This window comes from Bombina bombina, chromosome 5, assembly GCF_027579735.1.
Source record: "Bombina bombina isolate aBomBom1 chromosome 5, aBomBom1.pri, whole genome shotgun sequence".
NCBI classification, from domain to species: Eukaryota; Metazoa; Chordata; class Amphibia; order Anura; family Bombinatoridae; genus Bombina; species Bombina bombina.
Window position 1 is genome coordinate 615171194 of NC_069503.1, and position 24245 is coordinate 615195438.

General features: G+C 37.4%; 1 protein-coding gene across 1 annotated transcript in view; it reads right to left on the reverse strand.

The window, feature by feature from the left end:
* Window positions 1-24245, reverse strand: part of OTULINL (OTU deubiquitinase with linear linkage specificity like) — a 209111-nt gene that overhangs the window by 5265 nt on the left and 179601 nt on the right. Inside the window, exon 7 of the mRNA XM_053714576.1 lies at window positions 8631-8900. Coding sequence (XP_053570551.1) covers window positions 8631-8900 — 270 coding nt within the window. The remainder of the gene's footprint in view (window positions 1-8630; window positions 8901-24245) is intronic.

Consider the following 24245-nt stretch of genomic DNA (forward strand, 5'->3'; position numbering starts at 1 on the left):
ATTTATATTTGAAATACCTGAAACCCGCAACAGTGTTTGTCTCTCACAAATGCCATAAGCAAAGGGGTGACAGGGACCATTGTTTGAATGTGGTCTGCTGCTGTATACTGAGTTTTATATGCACTAAAATGTATTACTTATTCATATTTGATTGTGAACACAATTGTAATGCAATATCATATATTCTAATATAGTATTATTATATTAATACTATATTGTATTATATATCACATTATTTATTACATATTTTATATTATAGTATTGGCAATGCAATGTTATCCCTTTAAAAAGAAAATAACCACCTTCTAATTACAAGACATTTCTGTTATGTTGCTATAGAAAAACATATCAGCCAACTCTAAACATTTTTCTAACACATTAATATCTTTTTTACTGCAATAGTTTTTTAATAGTCAATTTTCACCCACCATTTGTCTTATTTGGAGGAGCTTTGGGGGTAGATTTATCAAGCAGCGGATGCTGTAATCTACCCCCGAAGTTTAAGGTCCACCTGAAACTTAAGTTAAGAAGCAGCGGTCATAAGACCGCTGCTCCTTGACTCATCTGCCACCTCTGTTCTGCAGTTTTTATTAATTGAAGCCAAATAGGGACAGATGTGTAGCAGGGTTAACCTACAGAAGCCAACACGATGCATTTAAAGTTCTGAGAATTAGAACATTTTCTATCTTTAGAGATAAATTACATGAAAATGGAGCCAAACAGTTAACGAAAGTATAATGCAAAGTTGTTGTATTAAACATAGGAAATGTAAGGCAAATTGCCTGGAATGCACATAAGGGTTAAGGCCAGGACGGAGGAGTGGGAGTGTTCTTGTGTGTGTGAAAAAAAATGTTGCAGTTAGAGAGGAGGGGTTGGCTTATCTTTTTAAGACCTATACAGGAAATCCAAATCCTCTTTCTGCTTGTTTCTTTGAAAGTTTCACATGAAGCGTTCCAAGAGAGTAAAAGTACCACCAAAACGATCCATGGAGTCCCCAGAGGAATCTGCAGAAAGAGAAGTTGTGGAGGAAAGTGAAGAAGAGGAATGGATCGCATGTTCGTCTGATGAGGAAGGTTATACTCCATTACTTAATCCTCCCCATGTCCCTTCCCAGGGTGGGTCTGGTGAGGGGGGCAGCTCCACAATTATAACTGAATTTTCGGATCAGGCCTTGTTGGAGGCTATTGATCCGGTGGGTGGCTGGAGGGCACAAGGTGATTTGGGCCTTTTGGATGCCCCTAAGGCAGTTCACTTTAGTGACGAAATTTAGTATTTTTCTGTGAATGAACAGAGTGTGCAAGCGAGAAAAGGGCGGGGCAAGCACCCATGTGTACCAAGAGTGCTTGAAGGGAGGGGTGATCAGAGTGTGAATAGAGGGAGGGGGAGAGCTGAACTTCTGCCCTGTGGTACTCCTCTCTTGCATTCAGTTTTTCAGGATAGCGATATGGCAACTACAGGAGACTCAGGGAGTTGCCTGGAGAGAGGTACAGAGAGCAGTGCTGATTCAATTGTGTTAGAGGATGAGCGTTTATCGACATCGGGTGTGGTGGCTCTACCAACCGGGATAGGGGCACAGGACGTCGAGTCCTCAGTTTCAGTGGGGTTTAGGGGTTTCACGTGATCATCCGATGACTCTGGTTCTGAGAATGATAAGGCTTTGGGTTTAGACACCAAAGGGCATAAACGTATGTACAGGATGCTTAGGTGGTTGACAGAAGATAAGGAGGCTGTTAGGAAAGGGTTACAAAGGTCCTCAGAGCCTGTTACCTCTGATATGTCAGCTAGGGCATCTCAACCCCGGACTAAACTCACTGACATATGTGGACCTGTCAACCGTAAGGTGGCGCTCCACGGTGACACACTCCAGGTCCACATATGATCTGCATGAGCATCTTAAAACTAAGATGGTCAAGTGCATTCAGAACGGGAAGTACGTTAATATCTTCGAGCTCTCTGTGGAAGCCTATAGGCAAAAGGAGAGAGCCGAGGATGGGACTGGGCCTAAAAAATTCCAACGCCCGGATACGTTCAGCGAGTGGAGGAAGTGTTTCAGGGTCTAAGCTTCTTGCTATTTAGAGAAAAGACCTGATCCGAATTTGGCCATATTAAAGTATATGGACAACATGGAAATTATTGAGAACTATCGCGAAGGAGCCTGGCGTGATTACGATGAGGTTTTTTCGCAGGAAAATTGTAGGTGATCCTCTACTGGACTTTCGATGTGTGGAGATGCAGCTCTGGGCCCGGCTGGGTCTAGAAAGGGTCCCATGGATTTCTGCTCCTTCTGCAGGTACACCACAGGTAAGTTTTACAAACAGATTCCGGATGCATCCCACTGGGGTGTGCTGGATATTCCAGGACAAGCATTGCGCACTGGGAACTTTGTGTTCCTTTTGGCATGCATGCCGCAACTGCGGGGGGCCTTACCCAGCCACAGATTGCATTAAAAAGTTTGAGAAACAGGATAGGACAGGACCAAGAGGCGCTGCTGCAAGTAAGGGTGGACACTCCGTTGAGGGTGGCCGCAATTAGTCCATGGCTCGATTTGTTATCTGATAAGGGTACGGTGGCCTTACTAAGGAAAGGCCTTCAGGAGGGCTTCGTCATTCCTGTTCGGGGTAAGGTTACATGCTCCACAACATGCAGGAATTTCAAATCTGCATACCAGTTCCCTGATGTTGGGTAAGGAAGTTTTGCTGGGTTGCATGCCAGGCCCCTTTAGGAAGAAACCAATACTGGGGTTGGTTATTTCCCCATTAGGAGTGGTGCTGAAGGATTCAGGGAAGTTTAGGATGATTCAACCCCTTTCCATCTCCAAGGTTAAGTCAGTAAATGATGCCATCCCGGCTGAGCTGAGCATGGTGCACTATCAGTCCTTAGACGACGCACTTATTATAGTGCGGACGGCAGGATGAGGCACCCTGCTGGCAAAGTTAGATGTGGAGTCAGCATTCAGATTCCAATTCACCCAACTTCTTTTTACTTAATGGTTTGTTTTTTCAATGGATCCTACTATGTTGATCGTTTTCTTACAATGGGATGTTTGATCTCCTGCGCTTACTTTGAAGCCTTCAGCACCTTTTTGCATTGGGCTGTGGCCGAGGTGGTGGGGGGAAGACTGAATTGCTTATTACCTAGATGATTTTTTATTAGTAGGAAGACCAGGTTCCAGGTAATGCGAGCTGCTCTTACACACCATGAGGATTTTGATGAATACATTTGGTGACCCCTGGCAGAAAAAATACTGAAGGCCCATGTACATGTCTTACATTCTTGGGGATAGAAATTGACTCCGTGGCAGAGGAATGTAGACTCTCGGCTGATAAAATTCAGAAGATGCTGGCAGAGGTTCGAAGAATTGTTTCTTCTGCTTCCTGCACGCTGAGAGAGTTGCAATCCCTTCTGGGCCTGCTCAATTTTGCGAGGAGAGTCATCCCAATGGGAAGAACTTTCCTCAAGAGAATGGAGCGCCTGTTACCAGGGTTAACTACCCCGAAGTCAAGGATTGAGGTTAACAAATGAAGGACGATCTCCAGATTTGGGATCAGTTCCTTAGGAACTTCAATGGGGTTTGCATTTGGCGCAAATCTCAGACGTCCACGCATCCTATTAATTTATTTACAGATGTGGCAGGATCCTTTGGTTATGGAGCTTACCTCAATGGTAAGAAGATTGCAGAGCCATAGCCAGTTGAATGGACAGTCAGAGGGCTTACCAGGAACCTTTGCCTCCTGGAGCTTTTCCCCATATTGGTTGCATTGGAGATATTGGGTGACGAACTAAGGGACAGATCAGTTGTTTTTTGGACAGACAACATGATTGTAGTGTTCGCCATCAATAGGCTCTCTTCATCGTCCCCAGCAGTGATAAGATATCTTCAGATTCTGGTCTTGGGATGCCTTAAGCGGAACATTGAGTTTCAGGTGAGGCATGTACCTAAGGTTTCTAATATCATAGCTGATGTGCTTTCCCATTTTTAATAGGATACTTTTAGGAAAGTTGCGCTTAACGCCTACTGAAGGCTTCCCTGGCACCTTCCACATGGAAATCATACGTAAGGTATTGGGAAGAATGGGTTTTCTTCTGTAAGGTTCAGGGATTTTCATCCTGTACAGGTGAGCAAGATTGGTTGTTATGATGGCTTGCGGAGCTCAGAGGTAGACAGGTTAAAAAGGGGTGGTAACAGCGAGGTTAGCGGCGGTATCCTTTTTCTGTAAGTTGTTTACCCTGATGGACTCATCCAAGACATTTTTGGTTAGACAAATTCTACGGGGCTGGCGGAGATCAAAGGTATGTTGGAATGATATATGCGAACCCATAACCTCTGATAGGTTAATCCTGTTGCTCTGGGTTCTGCCTGAAGTTTGCTCCTCAGCTTATGGGGTGCAGCTCTTTTCCACAGCATTTGCTATGGCATATCATGGGGTCCTTAGAGTGGGAGAATTAGTACCACAGTCAAAGAATAGCAAACTTGGAGGGGTCTTGTTCGAGCATGTGAGATTTGCAGAGAATGGTGTATTGCTATTTATCCCCCCGATCCAAAGTGGATCAGGAAAGTAGGGGCGCGTGGTTGTCGCTCCCTACAAACCAGGGAACCATAAGTTGCCCTTATGCTTTGCTGAAGGCCTTCTTGGACGTGCGTCCAGTGGGTTTTCACAGATTTCTAAATCACCAGGACAGTACCTCTCTCACGAGATTTCAATTCTGTAGGGTCCTAGGATGGGCTGCTGAAAAGGCAGGGTTGAATCCAAATACAATAGCCCCTCATTCATTTAGGGTTGGGGCTGCTACAATGGCTGCTTTAAGCTGGTCCGCTGACCGTATAAAGGCATTGGGGAGGTGGAAATCAAAAATGTATCATTTATATGTGAGACCCCTTTTATCCCACTGCTAAGTTAGTATGGTGTGTTTATGTTGTGATGTTTCCCTGTTTTGGTGAGAATTTAACATGTTTTTCTTTTGCAGGACTTGCACTGGGCAGCCATCCGAGCATCAACACGACCTGGAGGACAGCAGCTGGGCTTTTCTTCTTCTAGGGTGGTGCTTAGATGGGTATGGAGGAGAGGCCTTTGCTGGGCAGGTTTGCCTGGATTACTGTAGGATGCCATGAGGCGCTGGGAGAAACCCCACGTCTTGATCCTCCACTTGGGAGGAAATGACCTTGGATCAATTCCCAGACGAGATTTGAGTGTAGTGATCCAGTCAGACCTGTGCACGTTCAATGCTTGGATGCCTGGTGTGAGAATCGGGTGGTCTAACATAGTCCCGAGAGTGACGTGGAGGCATATGGCCAACAACAGGGCTGCGTTCCAAGTCAGAAAAAAACTGAACAGGGACTTAGAAAGTTAATGTTCAAGCTTAGAGGCTTTGCTGTGGAGCACAGGAACATTAAGGCAGCTGACCGGAGCCTCTACCAAGGTGACGGGGTGCATTTGCCTGACCATGGCATGGACCTGTTTATTGAAGACTTGAGACAGTCCCTACTCCTATTTGTGTGAGTTATGGGTGGCATCGAGAGTTGCCCTGGATATGTGGGCAATCTCGTGGTGGTTGGACAGTGTCAGGGGACAGGATGCGAGGTAGAGTGACAGCTATTTCTGGACAGGGGTGAGGTCCTCAGACACGCATCTGGGGGGTCTCCTGTCTGTGCTATTCGAAGACGAGAACTCCCTAAGCCATTCTTGCATTGAGCTACGCTCTGCTTACTCTCCTGCATCCCTGGTACTGCCCATCTTGTTAGCATGGGTTACTACGCATTAGCTAGTACCTGATTGCCGCCCCCTGGTCCATGTTATTGGTGCTGTTCGTTGGGTTCTTTGTGTTGCCACAATAAACATGACTTGCGGGTTTTATAACCAAGAAGTTGTTGTGTTTTTATTTCTACATTAGAAATAATGTTAAGGTTTACATTCAATGTTATTATGTAAATAGTTAAGTTATTAATTAAGTTTCCCACAGAGGAGTGTATAGCATTTAATCCCTTAAGCTAAACATGTTATGTAAACATCTCTAGGTGTTTACTATTCCTTTAAGATAAAAAGAATTGTAAGTTGTATGCTAGATGTGGAAGGCACTGCTACCTCTTTTATGTTAATCATGAGTCTTAGAATTTAACATTAAAGGGACATTAAACCCAATTTTTTTCTTTCATGATTCAGATAGAGAATACAATTTTAAACAACATTCCAATTTACTTCTATTATCTAATTTCCTTAATTCTTTAGATATCCTTTGTTAAATAAATAGCAATGCACATGGGTGAGCCAGTCACACAAGACATCTACGTGCAGTCACCAATCAGCAGCTAGTGAGCCTATCTAGATATGTTTTTCAGCAAAGGATATCAAGAGAATAATGCAAATTAGATAATATAAGTAATTTGGAAAGTTGTTTAAAATTGCATGCTCTTTCTAATTTATTAAATGTGCAGGTGGTAGATGTTGTATGTCTTATCTATTACTTATTCCTACATGTATTTATTTATTTGTATCCCCTTCTTTTACTTTCTCTCCTTCCTTGCTGTACATAAAGCACTGAGCATGTAAAAAGGACAGTAACAGTAGCTGGTACCTCTGAGGTTTGTGTTACAGTAATAAATGGTCTGTATGGGTCCCATCACAATCCCTAGAACTGATGCTGACTTTAATTATTAATAATAATAATAAAAAAATTCATCATTATCATCAAAAGGGTTTTAGTGATAATTAAAGTTTCTAATTAATGTTTCTAAAATGAAGCAGGGTAGATTCTCTAAAGCTCACTGGGATAAGCTACTTTAACCCCTTAATTGCTGAGCCATTTCCACCATGAGTTGTTTTGGAGTTTTTAGATGCTGCTCTCTTTTAAGCTCTACTATAGGTCATTCTCAGTCTACGGCCGGGGTTAGGTTCCAGAAGGAATGGTTGTAAATCAAAACCGTTGTAAATTGAAACACAGTTTTTAATGTAATTCAATGGGAAGTGAGGGAGTTAGGTTCCAGGCCCCTCTCAAAATTGTCATAAGTAACATCTAATACATTATTTTTAAAGCTTTGAAATGAAAACTTTAAATGCTAAACAGCATTATAAACCTAATAATATAGATTAGGTTTAATGAACAAAAACATTTGCTAAACATCACCTAATAAAATAATCACACAACAAATTGTATCATCATCAAACTAAGTTTAATGAACAAAAACGTTTTTTTTTACTTGCATTTTTCTGCAAACAGTTCTCTGCATTGTTAGCATGTTAGATAATATTGGGTCTGCACCTATTCTATGCATTTCAATCTGCAGTGATTAATAGGCAGTTAGGCACCCTCACCTCAAGCAGTTGGACAGGAAGATAAAAGGGAAGTTGCTGCTAGATCTTGTTGCTCGAAAATTCTGGTCTTCTCTGTGTACACAGATTAATTTCAGTCTGCTAAGCTTGCATTACTTTGCTGCAACACAAGCGGACAGCTCCACCTACTGGCTATTTTAATTAGTGCATTGCTTTCCAATGCTTTTCAATAGCAGTCACATGACTGAAAAAAAAGTTGTTATTCTGAAACGGCGCAAATTGAACCGGCGTAAACCGAGGGCCACCTGTATATATATATATATATATATATATATATATATATATATATACATACATACATACACACACACACACATATATTACATGTTACATCACTTAAAAGTGATGAGGTATATATATATATATTAAAAGCTGACTAGAAAATACCTAATGAACATTTTGTATGTAAAAATATTCTGTATAGTATATCTAAAAAATTTCCTCAGTAACCACATTCTATTGTAAAGGGACTTTAAACACCTATTTAGACTGTTTGTCCATGGAATTTATGTTCCTCTTCAGTTCAAGGAAGTTTACTATGAAATTTATATAGTGAAAAACCGAGAAAATCACAGTAAAAGCTAAGTGTGACATTCACAAAATCACAATATATGCTATAAGCACCATTAATCAAGTTGAATACTGGTGGAAATATCTGCTTCTAAGTCCTTGTATGTGGGTGTGTTTATTCCAGATTTTACTGACTTTTACTTATGGTACCACACAAGTTTTAAGGGAGACGTCCCTAGTTCAATTCATTGTCTTTTTAAATTTGTATTTGATTTCTTTATTATTAAATTCTGTATTAATTGCATATTGATCAGTATGTCCTTCTGACTTCCCTTTTAACAGTAAAGATTTATTTTTATTGCTAGCAATTATTATATACAGGGCTTGAAATCTCCACTAGTTCACTAGCTCGGAATAGTAGGAAATTGCAGTGGACTTTTTCCTATCTTTAACAATGAGTGAACTAGTAATTGTTTCCTTCTGGACTAATAATGTTTCTCTCCTGACTAATAAACTACAGTGATATTGTCCACCCCTGATTATATTTATTTAGCTAAATGCTACTTGTGAATGGGACGCACATATTTTGTGTTACCAGTTATTTTAATTTGTAACATTTATGTTGGGCCTTATTCAGCCTAGGTTGAAATTGCCTGGGGAAATATATGCAAATAAAAAACCACCACAGTTAGTCAAATAATAATTATATTTGCTGTGCATATAAAATATACCATTACATACAAATGTTATATATACTCAACAATTATTCTACTTTTCTATTTTCTCCCAATGTACCTGTTCGATTCCTGTGGTGTCACCTACAGAATTCAGGTGATTCATCATGAAACTAAGAGGGTCGGATGATGTGTCCCGGGAAAAAAGGTAATTGAGAAAGACAGGGAAATCCTGTTCAGTCTTCATGTTCTCATAAGCATCTATGACGAGGTACAACATGATAAACTTTACAGCTTCATAAAGTGTATTCTCCTTTGCTTCATCAGAAAAAATAGCTTTGCACAACTTCTGTCTTCCACAGTGGTCTTTAGCAGCACAAACCTCCATCCACTAGGGTTGACAAAAGATCAATTAAGCACTATTAATATGTACTAGGCTCTATACTGTAGTCAGATAATCCGAAAAACCAAATAAGCCACATGGGAAAAATATTTAAAAATGCAGCAAGGAAATAATTATTCCAAGCAAGACTGTATGTGTATATTTTATATATCAGTGTTCTTCACAGAAACTGTTGCCACCCAGGTGGCATTATGAAGTAAAAGAAGGTAGTCTCCAGCAGTGAACAAAGTGACTTTTTATTTTTTAAACACAGGTCAAATACAGCAACGTTTCGGGCTAACAATAAGCCCTTTCTCAAGCCTGACATAAATTAAATAAACCATCATTTAAATAGCCATAATGGCGCCAAACAATTGTGAAGAAATTGCACATATATCGCCCTCCAGTGGTGGACTTGAATATTGCATGTCAAAATACATTTTCTTGCAGTTACAAAAATACAAATGTGTTGCAAAACATTATACATTGTATATATTGCAAAAATCAACTTCATAAACAAAGTGCCAAGTGATCCTATAAAAATAAAAATAGAGAGTAAAAAGTTAGAGTTGAATAATATTAGTGACAACTAAATTCAATGTGAATATACTAGTGAAAATAGGTATATTAGAAATATTCAAATATATTAAAAAAATTTAAATTGATCACAATACTCATATCAGAATCTCTTAATTACCATAAATATATAAAATCACAATCAACCGAATGGACTATATATAGAATTAAAAATTGATATATATGGGAATCCTTCAACAAAGGACACCCATATAACAATAAGTCAGAAATTAAAAACTAATGGATACTCAGTATATAGATAGATAATGCCAAAAATATATGTCCAATAATGTCACTCAAATGACCCTTTTTGACTTACTAATTAGGGCATAATCCATTATGATGCTAGATTTAAATATATAACCAAAGAAATGCAAACCCCTAAGCTTACTAACAGGATTAACCTATTTGTCTTGCTTGATTTTTTAAATTTTAAATGTTGTCCAATTACACTCCCTATTAAGGCCTTTAGGCCATAAGGTGTTAAGTTCATTAATCCAAAAGGCCTCCCTTTTATTCAATAAGGCCTCTCTATCACCCCCTCTCCTAGGCATGTGTATATGTTCCAAGATCTGAAAACGTAATTGGCTAATACTGTGCCCTGCTTGTAAAAAATGCGCAGACACTGGAGCATCCTTGCCACATCTAATATTTGACTTGTGCTCAGATATTCTCTCACGTGCCTCTCTTGTCGATTGTCCAATGTATACCAATGAACATGGACACTTAACGGCATAAATGATAAACTCTGTCCTACAAGTCAAATATTCTTTAATTCGGTATTTTCTACCTGTATAGGGATGAAAAAATTCTCCTCCCTTAATCATAGAATTACAATTTATACAGGAAAGGCAAGGATAACAACCAGTGCGTCGCTTACCAGTAATAGTTTTCTGGTGATGCTTATGACTACCAACATCAGCTCTAACCAATTGATCTTTAATATTTGGACTCCTCTTGTAAGCCGGCATTGGTGGTTCATGGAATGCATTAATGTCAGGATGACACTTCTGTAGAATGTGCCAATACTTCCGTATAATTTTATTCACCTGACTACTCCTGGTACTATATTGTGATACAAATAATAGCCTATTGGTCTTATCTTTATTCCTATTCCTCTTAATTTCAATGGGTTCAGACTTTCCAATTCTTGAAATAATGTTTTGCTTTTCTTTATTCACAAGTTCAAACGGGTAACCTCTTTGTACAAATTTGTTTGACATCTGTTCCAGTCTTTTTATTTTTAATTCAATATCAGACACAATGCGATCCACTCTTAATAATTGACTTTTTGGTATTGCTTTAAAGGTGGAAGGTGGATGAAAGCTGCCATACAGCAAAGTGTTATTTTTGTCTGTGGGCTTTGAATAAATATCCGCCTTTAATCCATGTTCAACCTTATAGATGCATGTGTCTAGAAATTGAATAGACTGCTCATTCCATGTCAAACAAAATTTTATGCCATTAACAGACTTATTGAGATCATCAATGAATAAGAGTAGGGATCCAATGTCGCCATACCATATCCCTACTCTTATTCATTGATAATCTCAATAAGTCTGTTAATGGCATCAAATTTTGTTTGACATGGAATGAGCAGTCTATTCAATTTCTAGACACATGCATCTATAAGGTGGAACATGGATTAAAGGCGGATATTTATTCAAAGCCCACAGACAAAAATAACACTTTGCTGTATGGCAGCTTTCATCCACCTTCCACCTTTAAAGCAATACCAAAAAGTCAATTATTAAGAGTGGATCGCATTGTGTCTGATATTGAATTAAAAATGAAAAGACTGGAACAGATGTCAAACAAATTTGTACAAAGAGGTTACCCGTTTGAACTTGTGAATAAAGAAAAGCAAAACATTATTTCAAGAATTGGAAAGTCTGAACCCATTGAAATTAAGAGGAATAGGAATAAAGATAAGACCAATAGGCTATTATTTGTATCACAATATAGTACCAGGAGTAGTCAGGTGAATAAAATTATACGGAAGTATTGGCACATTCTACAGAAGTGTCATCCTGACATTAATGCATTCCATGAACCACCAATGCCGGCTTACAAGAGGAGTCCAAATATTAAAGATCAATTGGTTAGAGCTGATGTTGGTAGTCATAAGCATCACCAGAAAACTATTACTGGTAAGCGACGCACTGGTTGTTATCCTTGCCTTTCCTGTACAAATTGTAATTCTATGATTAAGGGAGGAGAAATTTTTCATCCCTATACAGGTAGAAAATACAGAATTAAAGAATATTTGACTTGTAGGACAGAGTTTATCATTTATGCCATTAAGTGTCCATGTTCATTGGTATACATTGGACAATCGACAAGAGAGGCACGTGAGAGAATATCTGAGCACAAGTCAAATATTAGATGTGGCAAGGATGCTCCAGTGTCTGCGCATTTTTTACAAGCAGGGCACAGTATTACAATAAATATACCAAATTTCACAAAGAAAAAAAAATGTGAAATAAATGTGATAACAAAAATCATAAAAGGAAAACCAAATAAAGTTCTGAATAAAGGATATGTCTGTGTCCTCTGGATGAGTTTTTCAGCTTGTTAGCATTCCTCAGTGAGATCCCATAAAAAAGGAAACAGAAAATTGCAACATAGTGTGAATCTGTAATGGCACTTTGAGGAAGTAGTTGTTTTGTAACAAATGACTACTCACATTTGTTGGAGCTTTCCACTAAGCTCAAGGATATGCGCACTCCCACTTTATACTGATGGGAAAACAGTACACTAGGCAAAACTTGGATACAAATTTATTTTAAAATATATAAAAGCGTCACATAAGCCTTGATAACACCACAATGTAAGGGTACAAAAGCAGATATGCTGTAATAAATGCTTCAAATTGCCAAACTTGCAAAGAGGTAAATGGATCAGCAGGAGTGTGACCGCCGAAACCAAAACCTCTTTAGTAGCAAGACAGTAGCGCTAAGCCCCCAGGTGTCCTGGCTAGTGTAGAGACGTGATAAAACTCAATATAGAACAGTTCAGTTCCGACGTACGTTTCGCAGGTATGCTTTGTCAAGGAATGTTTGTGCGCATGTCCAAGAGTCCTTTTAAACAATCCATTGATGAGTTTCTGCCAGGTTTGTAGTTCCATCCTCCATTTTGGAAGTTGGCATTTAGGTAATTTGTCATTAAACAACTAGTATGTTTTTCAGCTTCTTTCAGTTTTATACATTTTGTTGATATATGCATAGATGTTAAGATGGATAACCAGAATTGGTAAATTATGCATTATAATGTTATAGCATTATACATATATGCAAAACTTCAAAAAAACATAATCACATATATGCAAAACTTCAAAAAACATAATCACATTGTGCCTGCAATTGGTGTCTATACTGATGGTATATGTAGGTATTTGTTGTGTTTTTTTTTTTGTTTTTTTTTTAACCCCTTATTGTGAAGGTATTAGTTATATCTTTTTTAGTTTAAGTGATGTTACTGACTATATGTCCTATGGACCATAATTAAACTACTAGCCTTATTATAAACCTAGTTGTATCGTAATGTTTTCAAAAATAGATTTTATTTGTTAGCATGTGGCATGTTTAAAAACATATATTGTACTTGTATGTGTTTGCGCTGAAAAGTTATGATAGGATGTTGAGGTTACTGTTTCTAACTATGTGTTTAATTTTACATTTGGGGTTCCATATATTGAAAATAAGTTTGTGAAACATTCTAAAACTACCTAGCACTGACAATATGAGTGTGGACAAAGAGGAGAAAAAAAAATAAAAAAATAAATAAATAAATAAATAAAAAAAATAATAATAATAAAAAAAATAAAAAAAAAAAAAAAAAAAAAAAAAACAGCCTTGGCAGATTTAAAAATGAATGATAAGATAGTCATAAAGCCCGCGGACAAGGGCGGAGGGACAGTTATCATGGATAAAACTAAATACAATGAGGAATGTCTTAGACAACTTAAAAACACTGAGGTATATATCGAACTTGATAGTAATCCAATAATAAAATTTAAAAAAAGACTTGAACTTCACTTAGAAAAAGGCTTAAAAACAGGCATTGTGAATAAAAAAGAATATCAATATATCTACAACAAATTTCCAAAAACTCCCACTTTTTATATACTGCCGAAAATACACAAGGATCCATCTAACCCCCCGGGTAGACCCATAGTGTCAGGGGTCAATTCCCTCACAAGCAATTTATCGGCGTATATAGACCAATTTTTACAGACTTATGTTGTAAAGACAAAATCATATTTGAAAGATACCTTAAGTATCCTTAACCATTTAGAAAAACTCGAGTGGAATCCAAATTGGTGGTTGGTGACTAGTGATGTTACGTCACTTTATACCATAATAGACAAAAATCTTGGCATAGCATCAGTAAAAAACATCCTAGAAAAAGATGACTCTTTGGATAAAAAACAACTTGAGTTTATTTTAGACAGCATAGCTATAATTCTAGAAACCAACTACTTTTGGTTCAACCACCAATATTATTTGCAAGTAGGAGGCACAGCGATGGGCACCAGATTTGCGCCCAGCTATGCCAATTTATATATGGCCAATTGGGAAAATCAATATATTTACAACTCTAGCTGGGCGCAATATCTGGTGTCTTATCATCGCTACATAGATGACCTTTTCTTCATATGGTCAGGAAGTGAGAACCAATTACTTGAATTCATGGAATATTTGAAAATAAATGAGTTCAAAGTAGCTCTAACTTGGAATTATAGTCAAACCAAGGTAGAATTTTTAGACCTTGAAATATACATTGAGAATGAAATGTTGAAGTCGAAAAACTTTTTTAAGAGCATAGACGTAAACAATTACATAATCCTCGAAAGTTGTCATCAAAAACATTGGCTTAAAAATGTCCCTAAAGGTCAATTCGTCCGACTGAGACGTAATTGTAAAGAACAAGATATGTATAAGGTTCAATCTCAAATCCTAAAAAAACGTTTTTTAGAGAAAAATTATCCAGCTAATTTTCTAGATGAAAAAATAGAAGAAGTAACCAACATGGACAGGTCAGATTTATTAAAATATAAAATCAAAAATAAGAAATTCACTGATGATAAACTAGCAAATAGACTTATCTTCCAACATAGCACTCAGAGTGGAGAACTTAGGAACATCATACAAAAACACTGGGGAATCCTCACAAGAGATGCAGCATTAAATGAATTTTTAGGCGATGGACCTAACATAATTTTTAGAAAGGTTCCCAACCTTAAATTTCAACTATCCCAATGTATTAAAGAAGTAGACAACAACAAAGTAAAAAATTGGTTGCTACCATCTGAAATGGGTTTTAGAAAGTGTCAATTCTGCAATGCTTGCAAATTTATGAAAAAAACTCCAAAATTCTGTAAAAAATTCTTTTCTGGAGATAACAAAAGGGAGTACAGTATAGATCAATTTATTACTTGCAATAGCAAAAACGTAATTTACATGTTACGATGCTCATGCAATTTAATCTATATAGGGCGTACCTCTAGACTTCTGAAAATTAGGATGAATGAGCATATTTACAATATTGAAAAGGGTTATGCTAATCATACAGTATCGTCTCACTTTGATAAAAAGCACAATAGAAATGTAAAGGATTTGGAATTTCTGGGCATTAGGAAATTAGAACTGAATTGGAAGGGAGGAGACACACAGAATAGATTGGGACAATTGGAAATGAAGTGGATCCATATTATGGATAGCTTGATACCCAATGGTCTTAATAAAGATTTTGAAATCCATCACTTTTTGTGAAAGTTATTTATAAGTACAGCTACGAAGGCTATAAAATCTATATATGTCTTGTTTTATTTTTATTTATTTATTTATTTGTTATTTTTTTTTTTTTTTTTTTTTTTAATTTATAATATATATATATATATATATTTTTTTTTTTTAAAAAAAAAAAAAAAAAAATTAAATTTTTTTTATTTTTTAATATTTTTTTATTTTATTTTTTTTTTTTTTTTTTTTTTTTTTTTTTTTAAATTTTAATTTTTTTTTTTTTATTTTATTTTTTTTTTTTATTATTATTATTTATTTATTTATTTATTTATTTATTTTTTCTCCTCTTTGTCCACACTCATATTGTCAGTGCTAGGTAGTTTTAGAATGTTTCACAAACTTATTTTCAATATATGGAACCCCAAATGTAAAATTAAACACATAGTTAGAAACAGTAACCTCAACATCCTATCATAACTTTTCAGCGCAAACACATACAAGTACAATATATGTTTTTAAACATGCCACATGCTAACAAATAAAATCTATTTTTGAAAACATTACGATACAACTAGGTTTATAATAAGGCTAGTAGTTTAATTATGGTCCATAGGACATATAGGGGGCTACTTATCAAGCCGTCTACTTTTCTGGCTTCGCCGGCCCAATACGTCCGCCTAAGCTCGCCTACCTTCGCCGCCGCGGACCTTGAATACGTTCGCCTAAGTTATCAAATAAAGCTGTCAAAAAGCCGCGGGGCGATGAGCAGCGGACTGTGACAGTTATCACTCATCCGATCTCGCTGCCCTTCGGCTTTTTCCCAGCTTTATTGCTAGCCTGTCACTAAGCACTCACACTAAACTACACTGTTCTACCCCCTATACCGGCGCCCCCGGAGGCCCCCGCAACTAAATAAAGTTACTAACCCCTAAACCGCCGCTCCTAGACCCCGCCGCAAGTCTTATAAATGTATTAACCCCTAAACCGCCGCTCCCGGACACCGCTGCCACCTACATTATACCTAGTAACCCCTATCCTGCCCCCCTATACCGTCGCCCTCTATTATAAAATTATTAACCCCTATCCTGCTGATCCCGCACCTCTCCGCAACTAAATAAATAGTTTAACCCCTAAACCGCCGCTCCATGAACCCGCCGCAACCTATAATAAATTTATTAACCCCTATCCTGCCCCCCACTACGCCGCCGCCACTGTAATAAAATGATTAACCCCTAAACCTAAGTCTAACCCTAACCATAACGCCCCCCTAACTTAAATATTAATTAAATAAATCTAAATAAATTAACTCTTATTAACTAAATGAATCCTATTTAAAACTAAATACTTACCTTTAAAATAAACCCTAATATAGCTACAATATAAATAATAATTATATTCTAGCTATCTTAGGATTTATTTTTATTTTACAGGTACCTTTCAATTTATTTTAACCATGTACAATAACTATTAAATAGTTATTAACTATTTAATAGCTTACCTAGCTAAAATAAAGAGAAATGTACCTGTGAAATAAATCCTAACCTAAGTTACAATTACACCTAACACTACACTATACTTTAATAAATTATTCCTATTTAAAAATAAATACTTACCTGTAAAATAAACCCTAAGATAGCTACAATGTAATTAATAATTATATTCTAGCTATCTTAGGATTTATATTTATTTTACAGGTAACTTTGTATTTATTTTAGCTAGTTAGAATAGTTATTAAATAGTTATTAACTATTTAATAACTACCTAGCTAAAAGAAATACAAAATTACCTGTAAAATAAATCCTAACTTAAGTTACAATTAAACCTAATACTACACTATCATTAAATTAACTAAATAAACTACCTACAAAGAACTACAATGAAATACAATTACATAAACTAACTAAAGTACAAAAAATAAAAAAAGCTAAGTTACAAAAAATAAAAAATTAAGTTACAAACATGTTAAAAATATTACAACAATTTTAAGCTACTTACACCTAATCTAAGCCCCCTAATAAAATAACAAACCCCCCCAAAATAAAAAAAATCCCTACCCTATTCTAAATTACATAAATTTCAAAGCTCTTTTACCTTACCAGCCCTTAAAAGGGCCATTTGTGGGGGCATGCCCCAAAAAGTTCAGCTCTTTTGCCTGTAAAATAAAAATACAACCCCCCCCAACATTAAAACCCACCACCCACATACCCCTAATCTAACCCAAACCCCCCTTACAAAAACCTAACACTAATCCCCTGAAGATCATCCTACCTTGAGTCGTCTTCACTCAGCCGAGCCACCGATGGAACTGAAGAGGACATCCGGAGCGGAAGAAGTTAATCCTCCAAGCGGCGCTGAAGAAATCTTCCATCCGATGAAGTCATCATCCAGGCGGCGCTGAAGAAGTCTTCGATCCGGCCGATGTCATCTTCAAAGAGGCGCTGAAGAGGTCTTCTATCCGGGCGAAGTCATCTTCCAAGCCGGGTCTTCAATCTTCCTTCCGCCGACGCGGAACCACCTTCTTCACCGACGGACTACGACGAATGACGGCTCCTTTAAGGGACGTCATCCAAGATGGCGTCCCCTCAATTCCGATTGGCTGATAGGATTCTATCAGCCAATCGGAATTAAGGTAGGAAAATCTGATTGGCTGATGGAATCAGCCAATCAGATTGAGCTCGCATTCTATTGGCTGTTCCGATCAGCCAATAGAATGCGAGCTCAATCTGATTGGCTGATTGGATCAGCCAATCGGATTGAACTTGAATCTGATTGGCTGATTCCATCAGCCAATCAGATTTTCCTACCTTAATTCCGATTGGCTGATAGAATCCTATCAGCCAATCGGAATTGAGGGGACGCCATCTTGGATGACGTCCCTTAAAGGAGCCGTCATTCGTCGTAGTCCATCGGTGAAGAAGGTGGTTCCGCGTCGGCGGAAGGAAGATTGAAGACCCGGCTTGGAAGATGACTTCGCCCGGATAGAAGACCTCTTCAGCGCCTCTTTGAAGATGACATCGGCCGGATCGAAGACTTCTTCAGCGCCGCCTGGATGATGACTTCATCGGATGGAAGATTTCTTCAGCGCCGCTTGGAGGATTAACTTCTTCCGCTCCGGATGTCCTCTTCAGTTCCATCGGTGGCTCGGCTGAGTGAAGACGACTCAAGGTAGGATGATCTTCAGGGGATTAGTGTTAGGTTTTTGTAAGGGGGGTTTGGGTTAGATTAGGGGTATGTGGGTGGTGGGTTTTAATGTTGGGGGGGGGGTTGTATTTTTATTTTACAGGCAAAAGAGCTGAACTTTTTGGGGCATGCCCCCACAAATGGCCCTTTTAAGGGCTGGTAAGGTAAAAGAGCTTTGAAATTTATGTAATTTAGAATAGGGTAGGGATTTTTTTTATTTTGGGGGGGTTTGTTATTTTATTAGGGGGCTTAGATTAGGTGTAAGTAGCTTAAAATTGTTGTAATATTTTTAACATGTTTGTAACTTAATTTTTTATTTTTTGTAACTTAGCTTTTTTTATTTTTTGTACTTTAGTTAGTTTATGTAATTGTATTTCATTGTAGTTCTTTGTAGGTAGTTTATTTAGTTAATTTAATGATAGTGTAGTATTAGGTTTAATTGTAATTTAAGTTAGGATTTATTTTACAGGTAATTTTGTATTTCTTTTAGCTAGGTAGTTATTAAATAGTTAATAACTATTAAATAGCTATTGTACATGGTTAAAATAAATTGAAAGGTACCTGTAAAATAAAAATAAATCCTAAGATAGCTAGAATATAATTATTATTTATATTGTAGCTATATTAGGGTTTATTTTAAAGGTAAGTATTTAGTTTTAAATAGGATTCATTTAGTTAATAAGAGTTAATTTATTTAGATTTATTTAATTAATATTTAAGTTAGGGGGCGTTAGGGTTAGGGTTAGGTTTAGGGGTTAATAATTTTATTACAGTGGCGGCGGCGTAGTGGGGGGCAGGATAGGGGTTAATAAATTTATTATAGGTGGCGACGGTGTAGGGGGGGCAGATTAGGGGTTAATAAATGTATTATAGGTGGCGACGGTGTAGGGGGGGCAGGATAGGGGTTAATACATTTAATATAGGTTGCGGCGGGTTCAGGGAGCGGCGGGTTAGGGGTTAATACATTTATTATAGTTGCGGTGGGCTCCGGGAGCGGCGGTTTAGGGGTTAATATGTATAGAGTAGCTTGCGGTGGGCTCCGGGAGCGGCGGTTTAGGGGGTAATAACTTTATTTAGTTGCGGCGGTGTAGGGGGGGTCAGATTAGTGGTGTTTAGACTCGGGGTACATGTTAGGGTGTTAGGTGTAGACAGCTCCCATAGAAATCAATGGGATGTCTGTCAGCAGCGAACTTGTACTTTCGCTATGGTCAGACTCCCATTGATTCCTATGGGATCCGCCGCCTCCAGGCTGGCGCTTTGAAAACCAGGTACGCTGGGCCGTAAAAGTGCCGAGCGTACCTGCTAGTTTTTTGATAGCTAGCAAAAGTAGTGAGAATGTGCCGCACTTGTGTGCGGAACATCTGGAGTGACGTAAGAATCGATCTGTGTCGGACTGAGTCCGGCGGATCGAAGCTGACGTCACAAAATTCTACTTTTGCCGGTCTCGAGCCTTTGATAACTAAGGCGTATCAGCCTCACCACAAATACGCTGCGGAATACGCAGCATATTTGAGGTTGACGGCTTGATAACTACCCCCCATAGTCAGTAACATCACTTAAACTAAAAAAGATATAACTAATACCTTCACAATAAGGGGTTAAAAAAAAAAAAAAAAAAAAAACACAACAAATACCTACATATACCATCAGTATAGACACCAATTGCAGGCACAATGTGATTATGTTTTTTGAAGTTTTGCATATATGTGATTATGTTTTTTGAAGTTTTGCATATATGTATAATGCTATAACATTATAATGCATAATTTACCAATTCTGGTTATCCATCTTAACATCTATGCATATATCAACAAAATGTATAAAACTGAAAGAAGCTGAAAAACATACTAGTTGTTTAATGACAAATTACCTAAATGCCAACTTCCAAAATGGAGGATGGAACTACAAACCTGGCAGAAACTCATCAATGGATTGTTTAAAAGGACTCTTGGACATGCGCACAAACATTCCTTGACAAAGCATACCTGCGAAACGTACGTCGGAACTGAACTGTTCTATATTGAGTTTTATCACGTCTCTACACTAGCCAGGACACCTGGGGGCTTAGCGCTACTGTCTTGCTACTAAAGAGGTTTTGGTTTCGGCGGTCACACTCCTGCTGATCCATTTACCTCTTTGCAAGTTTGGCAATTTGAAGCATTTATTACAGCATATCTGCTTTTGTACCCTTACATTGTGGTGTTATCAAGGCTTATGTGACGCTTTTATATATTTTAAAATAAATTTGTATCCAAGTTTTGCCTAGTGTACTGTTTTCCCATCAGTATAAAGTGGGAGTGCGCATATCCTTGAGCTTAGTGGAAAGCTCCAACAAATGTGAGTAGTCATTTGTTACAAAACAACTACTTCCTCAAAGTGCCATTACAGATTCACACTATGTTGCAATTTTCTGTTTCCTTTTTTATGGGATCTCACTGAGGAATGCTAACAAGCTGAAAAACTCATCCAGAGGACACAGACATATCCTTTATTCAGAACTTTATTTGGTTTTCCTTTTATGATTTTTGTTATCACATTTATTTCACAGGGCACAGTATTAGCCAATTACGTTTTCAGATCTTGGAACATATACACATGCCTAGGAGAGGGGGTGATAGAGAGGCCTTATTGAATAAAAGGGAGGCCTTTTGGATTAATGAACTTAACACCTTATGGCCTAAAGGCCTTAATAGGGAGTGTAATTGGACAACATTTAAAATTTAAAAAATCAAGCAAGACAAATAGGTTAATCCTGTTAGTAAGCTTAGGGGTTTGCATTTCTTTGGTTATATATTTAAATCTAGCATCATAATGGATTATGCCCTAATTAGTAAGTCAAAAAGGGTCATTTGAGTGACATTATTGGACATATATTTTTGGCATTATCTATCTATATACTGAGTATCCATTAGTTTTTAATTTCTGACTTATTGTTATATGGGTGTCCTTTGTTGAAGGATTCCCATATATATCAATTTTTAATTCTATATATAGTCCATTCGGTTGATTGTGATTTTATATATATATGGTAATTAAGAGATTCTGATATGAGTATTGTGATCAATTTAATTTTTTTTAATATATTTGAATATTTCTAATATACCTATTTTCACTAGTATATTCACATTGAATTTAGTTGTCACTAATATTATTCAACTCTAACTTTTTACTCTCTATTTTTATTTTTATAGGATCACTTGGCACTTTGTTTATGAAGTTGATTTTTGCAATATATACAATGTATAATGTTTTGCAACACATTTGTATTTTTGTAACTGCAAGAAAATGTATTTTGACATGCAATATTCAAGTCCACCACTGGAGGGCGATATATGTGCAATTTCTTCACAATTGTTTGGCGCCATTATGGCTATTTAAATGATGGTTTATTTAATTTATGTCAGGCTTGAGAAAGGGCTTATTGTTAGCCCGAAACGTTGCTGTATTTGACCTGTGTTTAAAAAATAAAAAGTCACTTTGTTCACTGCTGGAGACTACCTTCTTTTGCTTGAATCGTCTGGGCTTGGTCAGCCCTCTCCATGCACTAGTGAGTGGTGGGTGCTGTATCCATTCCTATTTCATTTGAGGCATTATGAAGTAGCCGGGAGGAGGTAGTGTTATGCTTTGTAATATTATAGCGTTTTCTGTTATCCGAAGCAAAAATTAATGGCATAACTTAACATAAATGTATTAATGATCATTTGTGCTATAAAATTTTATAACAATTTAATTTTAGTACTATGATTACATCGACTTGACATATTTTATGCCTCTAACAAGGAATAAGAGGTTTTATAGATGTGTGAGCAAAATACTTAACCCATTTGCTTCTAGCACAGATCTCCGTTTAATGCATGTAATCACACTGGGGTCAATTTTGTTTCTGAGTCTAAGGGGCCGAATTTTCAATGTGCGGGTGGACATGATCTGCTGTAGCGGATCATGTCTGCTGCACATAGATAAATGCCGACAGCGTTTATCATTTTATCATTGCACAAGCATTTCACTAGAAATGCTTGTCCAATGCCGCCCCCTGCACATTCGCGGCCAATCGGCCATTAGCAGGGGGTGTCAATCAACGAGATCATATGCGATCGGGCGGATTGCTGTCCGCAGCCTCAGACGTGGCGGATTAGTTAAGGAGCAGTGGTCTTAAGACCACTGCTTCTTAACTTCTAATTCCGGCGAGCCTGAAGGCTCGCGCGGAAACAGCTGCATACAGCTCCATACAGAGCTTGATAAATTGGCCCCTAAGGGTCCTATTCTCAAAATGCTCTTCCAGTTTTAAGCCACACTTCACAAATTTTAAAGGGAAATTAAACACTAAAACGTAGTATTGAGGTTATTCCCTGCTTCCTTTTAATCATGACTTCTGCCATGGAATATAGCTTTCACTAAATTCCATTGCTGATATGTTTGTAAATGGTGAGCAACTCTCCTTCAGATATCTGCAGTGTAACCTAGGATCCTCAATTGCAGCACCCAATGGAATGATTGTCTCCTTCTAATGAACATTTTGGAATTTATGTAGCACAATTCAATTTGTCTCCTCAGGCTATAAAGCAACCCAAGGCTTTTTGGTCCTGATGTTAGTTAAGATAATTTTATTTATTAAAACACAGAGGCCCACACTGCAAGTTAGCAATTTTCATATACATATATATTTTACAAAAATATATAGTGATATATATAGATAAATAAAAAGAAATTTTTCTTTTAAGTTAAGAACATTTAAAGCATTTCTTAACATACCATCAACTATAGCACAGTTGTTGTAGCGCAGCTTCGGGTTAACACATAAGCGAAAGACAGAAAAAGCTTTCGTAGCGCGTCCTATAGAAGTCTATTGGGAGAGTGAGTTATTGTGGTCACGTTAGCCATCTTCCAGGTGTTAGTGCGCCTGAGTATTTCACTCACTTGCTAACATTTTACTTTCAGCTAGTAATACCAGCACAAAGGATCGCTATTGATTTAATTTGAGCGCTCCACTTGTAATCTAGCCCTATTGCAATGGAACACAATTTTAAATGTCTAATTTATTATCAATGTCCTAGTCATTCACCTGTGCTCACAATGGTTATTTACAAGTGAAGTATTGATGAATGTTTAAATTACTGTTTAAAACATTTAAAATTGTAATTGTGTTATATAAATTTGCAGTGTATAGCATTCCAGGGATATAGTAAGTAAAAATGTTCTTTGAATATTGTCTATCTTAACTTGAGTTAGAGACAGAATTTTATAGATATAAATGTGTGCCTACACTGGTTAAGTAATCAGTGCGTAGAATGTTACAGAGCTAGAGTTGTAAATCATGTAGTATGTACTCCAGAGTTAAATCAGAGAAAAAGAAAGGAACATAAATAATGAAAGTAAACGTTTTTTTTCTATGCAAAATTAAAAATGTATGGGGTGTTATTACATTTGAGTTCCTTTTAACTTATTCAATAACTATACATGAAAAAGCATCTTGGGCAGATGCGCTTACAAGCATAGATAGGGCCCCATTTATCAAACTGAGAAAGCAGCTATGGGGCCCCAGGGTTTCAGGCTCACGCTGATGAGCCTGAAATGCTAGTTAAGTTGCAGCAGTCTTAAAAACACTACTAAACCTCTCCATCACCTAAAATATGGTGCCGAGAAATCATCCTGATCTAATCCGATCGGGATGATTGACAGCCCCACCCCCTGCTTGCATGCAGCACTGCATTAGCAGTGGCTTGGGCAGTGAGGCCAGATGGACAGATTTTGCTGTAGCAAACCTTGTCCACCCGGCCATTAATAAATGGAGCCCATAATGTTTTCAACATAAGCTGGTATCGCACAATTCCTGACACTTTTCATTAAAGGGATA